Here is an 11,349-nt window from a genome sequence, read left to right as displayed (position 1 = left end):
TATGCTGAGGTTATTTCAAATAATAGTTTGGGCACAAACAGCTCATAAAACGGAGAGAGAGATTTGAAACCAAATCATTATAGCGTTTATATTATACTTTGACTAGAAAGTGGACGAAGTAGTAATGTAAAGGCTAATATTTTTGGTTATTGTTCATTTCAGGAATTTAATCTGTCCATGGATTTTAAAGAGAGCAAGTTTGATGGGAGATATTTCCATGTCAAAAGAATGAATGTTGTGCAAGACTCAAAAAGGACGTGCAGGCCTCAAATAGGACGGAATCCTGCTGATACTCCGCTTTATCTTGATGATACCACTTTACCCATAAGTTGATTCCGAATATCTAGATCACCGATCTCGACAGCTGGGATGCGCTGTCATCCAATCATCTGAACCAGTGACTCTAAATATCTGATCCTTTTTTTGTCAGTAAGACTGGTTATATTTCGGCACTGAGGTCCTATACTGTCCAACCGTGGCTTCTTGAAGAAGTTCATTCTCAGTGTTTCTTGGTGAATGTTTTGCACTGTGCTCGATTTATACTGGATCCGTCAAGTTGCGAGGTAGGATAGGTCTTCAGCAACCAACCCTTGCCACAAAAGGCTACAAAACGTACGACTTGTAAGAGGCGACTAACGGGATCGGATGGTCAGGTTCACAGACTTGGTTTACACGAAATCGGTTCCCGATTGCTTAGATCGATGATCATGTTGTTGATCACTTGCTTTCTCGTCCTGACCTAATTATTCACAGACTTATTTAGCTGGAAAATAGCTGAGTGGAGCATAAAACTAAATTCATTCACTCACTCGATTTATATTTTCAGTGCAGTGTGGATCATTTTCAGCTGAAAGTTTCCGTTTTCTCAAGACAAATAAATAAATATGGTATTTCATGAGATATTACCTGAAAGTATTGAAAGTAATTGGTCTCTATCGTAAACGCAATATACAAAAATAATGTCAATAAGCACAACTTCTTGTGGTGATCACGACAGAAAAACGTGACCTTTGTGAACTGTATGATCCATATTAAAATCGACAAAATGAATCAAATCCATGTTGGGTTTAGGACGATAATTGCTCATTTAAAAAAAAGTACACACTCAAAACCATGTCTCCACATGTGTGGCAATGGAATGTTTAATGCTGATTGTTTATAATAATGTTTATTGACGTGCAGCCAATGCCAATGCAACTTCCGCTTGGGTCAGGGATGTTATACTGGAGAATCAATTTGTTGCAGATATGTTCCAGATCAGGTTCCAACGGGAGAGGACTGTGGTTCAAAATTATAAACTGCAGTTATTATTGTATTAGCCCATATTATCAATAAATGGAATCCAAACTCTGGATATTTTATTTATTACCTACGTGTATACTGGATCGTATGTCTTGGAAGAATTATTGCCAGATCATACATCTTCCATAGTACATATTGAAAATATCAGCTTCAGAGTTAGTAGAGGCGGAGAGCCTTAAGGATTTGTTTGTTCGGCAACAAGAATGAGCAGTGATTCAAAAGTGTTATAACCACGTGTTGCACCATACATATATGTTTGCAACATACATCAGTCAGTATACACCATCGATGTTCGAACTCAGTCGCTTATAAATTACTTTGTACATCCCCAGAGGAAAGCCATTTCAGAACGCACATACTTATTTTCTGTTTGATCCTGTCGTCCTTCTGCGTTTACTGCAACGGTCCTGACTCGTGAAGGTCCCGGGGTAGAATAGGCCTTCAGCAACCCATGCTTACCATAAAAGGCGACTATGCTAGTCGTAAGAGGCGACTAACGAAATCAGGTGGTCAGGCTCGCTGACTTGGTTGACACATGTCATTGGTTCCCAGTTGCGCAGATCGATGTTCATGTTGTTGATCACTGGATTATCTTTTCCAGACTATTTACAGACCGCCGCCATATAGCTGGAATATTGCTGAGTCCGACGTAAAACTAAACTCACTCACTCACTACAACAGTCCTGGGCAAAACTTAAGTTTATAACACTACCCATGGGGGATGGGCGAACTAGTTTTATTCCAGGTTATATTAGTTCCGTATTTGGTTAACGTATTTGGTTAATTTATGTTTCTTGTTTGTTGCATTGTTACTGTACTAACATGCAAAAACATTCAAATCATAGTCAGTGGGGCATCAAATGGTATTTCACTACAACAGTAGAAATTGAGGGACAAAAAACGTGGGAAAAATAATGTTAATTACATGGTTGATTGAGGACATGCATCAGGCATCATCGAAGGTTAATAACATCACAAATTGACACATACTACCGATAAAGGTAGGCAATCAGTCTCGAACTGATATACATGCTATCGATGAATTACTAGTTAAAAGCTTATCAAAATCATAAAATAGGCCCCACGTTCTGAACTCGGCCTCCAGGAACTCTAGTGGAACATTCAGCAAGTTTTACCTACATTTGACTAGTAATAATTCTTGAAACAACACGTGGAATTTTAGGCCATGCTTAGTCCTTCCTCGTTATAAATATGATCCACTTTACACTTCCTGTTCTCTACAACACATTTCTGTCAAAAAGCACCCGACGACTTATTGAACAACACGCCATTCTGTCGAATGTGACACAACTGCATCGGAATCGTTCGTAAGTGTCGGTAGATTAGAGCCACTGGCATCATATTTACCGTTATGTTATTGTCCGTGAATGTTCCATTCCGTTTAATGTATATAGACTGTGAAAATGGACCGACTTCAAAGTGATATGAATGTTTAAACTGAAAATGTAAATTTGATGCCTGAATCCTTCATCTTCTCGTCCCATATTTGATCAAATCTCTCGTTTTCTGCTACAGTGAACCAGTTCTTCCAGTCTCCGATTTCACCTGAAATATATAATTATGCAGACCGAAATGGCACACAACAATCAACTGTACACCATCTGAAAGGCCAAAACAGAGAAGGTAAAGGGGTATCCTACGTATCCTTATCATTGGTTCGAATCCCATTTACGCACCGGTACCTCTCTTACAGCACCTGATGTGGACGAAAAACTTTTCAAGCTTCAAATCAAACCACTTTATATTTAAGTAGCGTTAATGCGATAATGGTTTCCACTACTTTACGGCACTGGCAACATATACGTGGGTCTAATGTCTACCTTTATGAACTACTCTCAAAGATATGTTAGAATGTATTAATTCAGGAGAAAGCTTAACAACACATCGTTATGCGAGTCATGTGAACAAATTATCAAATGCATTCATATTTAGGTGAAATACATCTTGGTAGATGTCTAAAATGAAAGGTTGAAGTAAAATTTTGCTTTGAAACAGGGATAAAGCAGTTAAACTCAGCTATCATTTCCAACTATCTAAACAAGAAACAACTGCTGTAGAGTGTGTAAAATTGAAAGGAATCATTCCTACGATTTCAATCTTTTAAAAACTTTTCCTGCTGATTTGTAGTAGTGGGAACGAGTAAAACGGGTCTTTGATGTTGTGAAAGTGTTTCGGAACTTCTTAAATTATCTTTGTCATCATTTTTGCTTGCAAAGTATCATTTTAGCAGTTTGAAACGTAGCAATATTCAAGCAGTACCTCGATATATTTCCCGAGAGCAGTGATTAAACAGGGTTGAAAGAGAGCCTAAAATGCATGATATGATACATAAGTACGAGAAATATGCGATTATTAGCAGCTGAAGGAAGAGCCCTTGGGATGGTGCAGATCAGGTAGACATACAATGCTGTTGTATCACGGTTATTCGGGGCTACGGACAGATGTGGTTCACCGTAGAAAGCCCAAGAAGTGGACGTTCACACATTACAACACCACCAAAAGATAACGTTTCTTTTGGCGTTTAGTGCATATGTAAAGCATACCTTTCCTGTAAAATGTCGCATCCGAACCTTTCTTCCAGAAACCTGGATAACGCCCCTCTTGCTTATCTCTGGCTTCCTTCTCCTTCAGGTTCTTGAAGGAACATGCCTCCAGCACATCCTTGCAGAATGTGTCTGTGACGTCTAAATCCAGAAACCTTGCCATGTCCTTAACACACTTAAGGGGGTCCTGGAAATACATGTCAACATACACAGGTATGTTGTAAATCGTAAACTACGTATGCAGTTTGCGTTTCTCACTTGTTAGATCATTTAACCATAGTTCTATGGAAAACGTGTCGTTTGGTACTTTGAAACATCTTCCCTAGCGTGTATAAATGACAAACACCAAAATTACGCCAAAACATGCATGTCAGAAAATTTAACACCAAACAATATCAAACAGTTAATCAGATTCGGAGGAGACTTTTCGCACTTACGACTTTCATATCCTCGTAGTACAGATAGAACACCGGTTGTTCAGGGGACACTTCAGCTGCCCAGCTTGTGAGATAGCTGTGGTAGGACCCATAGGGTACTAAAGAATCGACGACAGTTCGTTAGTATGGTTAGCGAAAACTGAAGGAAATGCCATGTTTGTTATTAAACATAAAGAGATGAGTATAGAGATGGATGGATGAGTTGAAACGGGAGGATGTCAAATAGAGCACAGGGTGATGTCTAGTACCTAAGTATCCCACTCGATTACTGCATCTCATAACACCGTGGAGAAGCAGAAACACAAACATACGAAAAGAGTGAATTCGACTTTTACACTGGGTTCGAAAGGCAAAACAGTGATGAAGAGAATTTGAATAGTATCTGACAATCGGACATGATACTGGGGCCCGTTTCACAAAGCCTACGATCACCAAACTTTCCTCGTAGCATTTGCACCTAGTATACCTGTAACATAGGAGGTGCAAGTACTACGAGAAAAGTTACAAGATGTTAGGCTCTGTGAAACGGGCCCCTGGGCGTTCACGAAAACGTACGCTTGCACAGTTCCATCTGTACTATCGCCATTCAAACATTTCAAATGAATTAGAGAGTCATCTAGCTTGAGCTGAAGGTTTGTGGTTCTATTAATCGATATGAAATCTCTCATACGAAATTCAAAATGCTATATGTTCATTTAGGTACAAAGAAGGTAATTGCTTGAACGGATAACATAAAATCAGTTTACAAAGCTTCAAGTACAAGTCAATAATGCAAAACAAATGTTATGGATACCTACATTATTTGTTTCTCCATAACATTTGTCTGGTATTACTACACCAACTTCTAAATGCCTTTCAAACAATTACAAGTAACTGTTTACAACATTGGGACTTTCTAATGTCCTTCATATTGTGTGTCGGTTTGAACTTGTTCTTGTCCAAATGGTACCAAAAGTATTGTTATTAGCGATTCTGAACGGTTTTACGAAAGTTTGAGAATTACAAAAAAATGAAATGGAAGCATTCTGAGATGCTAACTAACTTCACCTAGTACATGGTAATCTGATGACATGGCAGATATATATCTACCATTTGGGTAGCAGTGGTGGCTAGTTGCTGGGCGGACACTCAAAGAAAGCGAATGTTACTCACCAACCCATTTACAAATATAACAAATAACGAGACAACCCTTGATAATACATGCATAGAGAGAACTCTTTACAACACCTGTAATGAGTGCGGCCTTTTAACATTGTGATGAGACAAAAGAAAGAAACTTCTTAACACTCGTAACCTTTGCTAAAAAGCCTCGTAACAAGTGAACCCTTTCAAACTCTTGCAAGAAGTGCTCGAACTTACGTCAATCACGACGACTTTCTGGCCTGTAGAGACCATTTAAAGATAAGAGGTTTTCGTGGACGATTTCTGATGAACAGCGTGAATATTTGCAGTGTAACTTACATTTGCCAGATAGAAATGCTTCTGTGAACTCCGCAAAGGTTCCGTCATAGGTTTTAGGTAATGTCATGTTTTTGACATTATTATACATCGACACGCATGCATCTTTGGGGTTTCTCCTTATCTGAATACATTTGAGCCTCTTCTCCACAACCTGCGTAGGGAGCATGCGCAGAGGGAGATGGGTACTAAGCAGCCGTGGTGGGGGAAGATTTTCTATGCCGTCTTTGAATATAAAGTCAATCATATGGTCCCTGAGTTGTGATTTTCTGTGATGAAGAGATCCTGTTGTGAGCATCCTCAGCACCTCAAACAGCCAGTGGCTTCCTGGACAAGTTGAAAGTTTGAGTGAGGTAATGTTTTCCATCAGTGCCGTTACTTCAGATGACCATATAAAATGTAAATGCAGAAAGGCTACTGTGTCTAATCTCTCACCGGAATGCACCTTTTCACAACCGCACCGAATTAATCTTTCATCGCAGTATGGATGTTTTGGATGAGAGTGTTACAAGCAGGATGATTAATTTTTCGGCGTGACCATCCACATTGGCAACATATTGACCAAAGTTAAAAACATCTTAATTTCTAATTTTTTGAGTGATATTATTTATTGAAAACATAACAACTGGATACGAGACGGTGCCGTCATAACACGACAGCCTGGTGCTTTGCTGAAAGCTAAACAAGACTTGTCCTTGCAGACTGCAGTGCTATGGGTTTTGTTCAGCCTGAGAAAGAAGGAAACGTATTGTGACTGATCTCAACAACGTTTGTTACTGGATGAGGAGCATGTATCAGACATTGAAAGGCGTCTGGATTCAAACCCAAGACAAACACCATCGCGATCAACCCCCGATTAAAACCATATGAGGCAGATTCAGTCCCATACACATGCAAAAAGTACCTACCGCATTTAGGATATGCACAAACAACCACATCATCTTTATTCAGTTGAGCGGCTTTAATGCTCTTGTATTTCTCCAGTTGGTTCCCCACTTTGGTAAGTGCTGGTGGTGCCATTGGGAAGTACAGGCCATCATACAACAAACACTGAAACCCATGACCTTGGGAATTTGTTAGATCGTGGATCTCACCATGGTCGGATGGAATTCTGAAAATTTCACAACATGTATTTTACAACATGTAACACTGGTTAACTGTTCACGATTACGGGTGACAAAAGTTTAAAGCTCTGGGTGTGATTTGAACTCGTAGTCTTAGTCTATGTAATTCATCCTGTTGAGAGTATGCTGAGTTAGAGTTACCCGTCTTTCCGCTTCCGGTAAGACAGTGTCATTCCAGTCATCCCAGTCAGTTCTACGTGATCGTAGTGTCATCTAAATAGCCGTAGTGAGGCGTAGCTACGGCTTGAATTCTCGACAATTGTGTGACGGATATTAAAGGATAGGTTGCTAAGATTTTAGACATGATTTGAGGACTAATTTGGATTTACGTTCATCTGTCTACTAACATCGCACGCTGATCTCGTCTAAAGTACCCCAAACAGTTTTCAAACAGTACAGCGACAAGAATCAAGACTGCAGTAACTGCAGTGGTCGTTAGAGTAAACCGCAGTTAGGTTGCGTTACGGATACTACACGTACACATCAGTAACTTTCTCATTTATTTTTTTAGCGGTATGTAAAAGACAAAACCAATTAACTCTTTAGTGTCTGTAAACGTGTTTCCCATGCTCAGTTTGAATGTAATCATGGGAAGATTTTATTAATTTTTTAACACCGACTTGGATTCCCCTGTCGTTCATAATTGAAAAACAAGATATCAACATAGTAAATGTTTTAGATTTGTGACGTAATATTTCAGATTTATGAATCCATGATAATGTACCTGTACCTAATTAACTCATTCATTGTAACCATGCTTATTGTCCAGTATATTCTTGAATATTTTAGACTTGTCTGTGTTCTATTTTGCTAGTTTAAATGGGACTCACAAACCTTGTGTCAAAAATTGGAGGAGGGCTTGCTGTGGTGCCTCAGCTCACATTATGGATGGTCATTTCGGGTGGCCAGAAGACATATTTCATGGTGATCACATACCCTGTCTGTCCTTAGTACACACTGGGTTACTGTTGCCACCACTGTCTTAATTTGCCTCTGATTAAATACCACCTCACAATTTTGTGCTGCAAAGGTGATTCCTTTGTCTAGATTTGTATTGATATGTGACCTTAGTTAATGTTAGAATACAATCACTGAAATTTACAATTCTTTGTTGTTTGCCTTTTACGGACTGATTCCCGGATAACTTCTTATTTTTGACAAGTTCTGAAAACCAACTTGTCCTAACACTCTGTGCTCTGCGGACACTCTCGGGCAAAGGTATGAAGAACTTTCAATATCCGATGGGGCCTTTAGCGAGGCGCTACTTCCGGTACCAAGCTAGCTCTCGACTCACTTTGCGCGCGCCAACTTGAGATATGCGAGATGGGACACACCTTACTTGCGGTACTACAATTTCGGTAACAAGCGTATACACTGTATCTATGAAAATGTTCTGGTTCAAAAATGTGGGACCGGACCTTTGTCACGGAGTACGAAGACCAGTTGAAGTGTCATAACCTATGTACGCGCACAACCTAGTAAGACAACATTCTCGATTTTTAACACCCGAAATGTATGTACACGGTGTATTGAGGGCAATCGCTGAAACTCCTGACAATGCATAGATATCATTAAATAATTATCTGTTTGACACTGACTCATATGAGGGCAGTCACTGCGGTGATAAAAATTCGTATCTGGGTATGTGACTTTCCATAAGCACCAGCTACACAAAATGATACACATCAGCCTAATTACATTAATAGGAGTTGCCGAGATGTACATACCCTTGAAGCTCACGTTCCTGATCCGTCATATCGATGAAGTGTTCTCTTGACAATATAGTGTACTGTGACCAAATGAATGCTGCATATGTGAAGTATCACACAGGGAATGTATTTATGGGCACGAAGTTATGCAGGAGGTATGGGTGACTTGATCACATGACCATACATATCTGTTGTGCTGCCGACACAACTGCACTTGGCTGCGATAGTTACCTCACTACATTATCATAGTGAACGCTGAATCGGAAACTCTCAGAATTTTATTACTTTGCTTTCACTCATGTACAGTTTATAGTCTGACGTATCTGAAATTTGAACAATATGCGTTATGACGTAATACATGCTTGACAGTGATTGAATAACATTATCTCATCAAATTATCTCATTCTAAATTAAATATTTTTGTCACAATTTAGTCCATCGCATGACACAGTTAGAAATTATTACATCGTGTACAATGTATTATGATTGACACAGCAGACCTGAGTGAACTCGCATATTGAAACTCTAGATATATCACATATATCCATAGGAGTTTGATTCGCCGTCTGGACAATACCTTTTACAAATGAAGATCTGGACTTTTTAAAACATGAGTTGTTTTGTTATGATTAACATACATTTCAAATTTGAACGAAATCGGTGAAGAAATGATTATGTTTAAAATTCACTGCGTAGAACGATGCTCATGCTGTTGATCACTGGATTGTATGGTTAATACAAAGACCACTGCCATATAGCTAGAATATTGCTGTGAGCGTTAAACAACCAACCAACGTATTCATAAACGTACTTGAATGGAAGTGAGTCGTCAGTATTTGTGGTAGGTATTGTATGTTATGTGAATGGAACGTACAACCCCAGAATTCGATATTCAATATAACTACTTTCACGTCTATCTTAACGACACTTACGCACTCTCACAAACGAAAATCCATATACATCGACTGTGTTTCTTTCTGGTGTAACCTGTAGTGTTATTGCTGGAATATTGCAAAAAACGTCGTAAGAACATTCTCACTCACTTTAAAACCATATCACAACGAAAGTGTCGCAATGTGGGTCATTGTGAGATAAACACTATGAGGGTCGCATTGACATGTCCCACATTCTGACCTTTGACATTCAAACTTTGTCACTTAAGTGATTTAAGCATATTGGTATTCACTGAATCAACAGCGTCTGTGAACAAACTGTTCCAGTTAATATGAACTCTATGCAATATAACATATGTCACAAAGTTTGAAAAGAGTTGAATTTTCCAGTAAATGAGATGAAAGACTGGGCGGAATGTGTTAAACTTGCAACTTTCATCGTTAAGTTATATATACTGTTCAGTAGGACAATACTGTATTATCGATATACCGATATCTCGCAGTACGGTTTTCAAACGATACGTATTGCAATATTTTTTCTTAGAACTGATATATTTGGTAAAGAGCATTTGAAAAAAGACTTTCATTCAAACAAATGTTTTCCTTTAATATACAATGACAATACTGTTGAAATATAAATAACAGGGGAAAAAAGGGAAAAAAATAGATCCAGGTGTTTTGGCATATCGTTTACACCAGGTTACTGATTGTTATATCACTAGTATTTGAGTATGTAGAAACGGCTGCAAAATGTTTGGCAATTATGACAATTACTGAAAATTTAGTCTGTTGAGATGCATTTATGTTTGTATATTTAGAAGAGTTAAGTACTCAATTAGGATAAGAAGGTCTGGGTAAAAGTACTCAATTCATTTAACTAGTGGGAGTAAACAAAATGCTGGTTACTTCTAAAAATGCAATTACTCATACATGAACAGACATGGGAGTAAATACTCAATTGCTTGAAAAATTATCTGGAGCTCTGCTATCAGGCGAGTGCATGTTATACTTTTTAGACTGGATATATTTTGGTATATCATTTACATCAGGTTAGCTTGGGAATTCTTTTTAATCGGAGACATTTGGGTATGTCGTTTACATCAGGCGAGTGCTTGTTTTACCTTTTAGATCGTACGGAAGCGTATTAGGGCCACGGTGAAGTTGGGTGAATTTTTGGGTATCACTATCTCCTACGTAGGACTTACGTAGGACTTATTATCTCCTACGTAGGACTTACGTAGGACTTATTATCTCCTACGTAGGACTTAATATCTCCCACGTAGGACTTAATATCTCCTACGTAGGACTTACTATCTCCTGAGAAGGACTTATTATCTCCTACTTAGGACTTAATATCTCCTACGTAGGACTTAATATCACCTACGTGGGACTTAATATCACCTACGTAGGACTTACTATCTCCTACGTAGGACTTAATATCACCTACGTAGGACTTATTATCTCCTACGTAGGACTTATTATCTCCTACGTAGGACTTAATATCACCTACGTAGGACTTACTACGTACGAGTTAGTATCTCCTACGTAGGACTTACTATCTCCTACGTAGGAGGTAGTGAGTCCTACGTAGGAGATACTATCTCCTACGTAGGAGATAGTAACTCCTACGTAGAAGATAGTAAGTCCTACGTAGGAGATACTAAGTCCTACGTAGGTGATTTTAAGTCCTACGTAGTAGATACTAGGTCCCACGTAGCAGATAGTGAGTCCTACGTACATGATAGTAAGTCCTACGTAGGAGATAATAAGTCCTACGTAGGAGATACGAACTCCTACGTAGGAGATAGTAAGTCCCACGTATGATACGACATAGCGACAGGGTGACAAACGGCATGCTACGT

At 38.9% G+C, this 11,349-nt stretch overlaps 1 protein-coding gene across 1 annotated transcript; it reads right to left on the bottom strand.

Annotated features, from left to right (window-relative positions):
- Positions 1–2,017: 2,017 nt before the first annotated feature.
- Positions 2,018–8,720, bottom strand: LOC137280871 (sulfotransferase 1B1-like). The gene is made up of 6 exons (XM_067812071.1): positions 8,613–8,720; positions 6,670–6,872; positions 5,765–6,088; positions 4,304–4,401; positions 3,867–4,053; positions 2,018–2,868 (listed from the first exon to the last, which is right to left on the bottom strand). The coding sequence occupies exons 1-6, from the start codon at positions 8,639–8,641 to the stop codon at positions 2,756–2,758; spliced, it is 954 nt and encodes a 317-aa protein (XP_067668172.1). The 5' UTR covers positions 8,642–8,720; the 3' UTR covers positions 2,018–2,755.
- Positions 8,721–11,349: the final 2,629 nt, after the last annotated feature.

The sequence above is a fragment of the Haliotis asinina genome, chromosome 1 (assembly GCF_037392515.1).
Source record: "Haliotis asinina isolate JCU_RB_2024 chromosome 1, JCU_Hal_asi_v2, whole genome shotgun sequence".
In the NCBI taxonomy this organism is placed as follows: Eukaryota; Metazoa; Mollusca; class Gastropoda; order Lepetellida; family Haliotidae; genus Haliotis; species Haliotis asinina.
The sequence above is the reverse complement of the archived record's forward strand: the minus strand, read 5'-3'. Positions and strand labels throughout refer to the sequence as shown.

What these genes read in the sequence shown, in the direction of transcription:
- LOC137280871 (XM_067812071.1), bottom strand. Translation starts at nt 8,641, where the DNA reads ATGACGGATCAGGAACGTGAGCTTCAAGG. An exon ending in CAGGAACGTGAGCTTCAAGG is followed by an intron (nt 6,873 to 8,612) that starts GTATGTACATCT and finishes TGAAATTTTCAG; the next exon opens with AATTCCATCCGACCATGGTG. An exon ending in TGCGACATTTTACAGGAAAG is followed by an intron (nt 2,869 to 3,866) that starts GTATGCTTTACA and finishes TATATATTTCAG; the next exon opens with GTGAAATCGGAGACTGGAAG.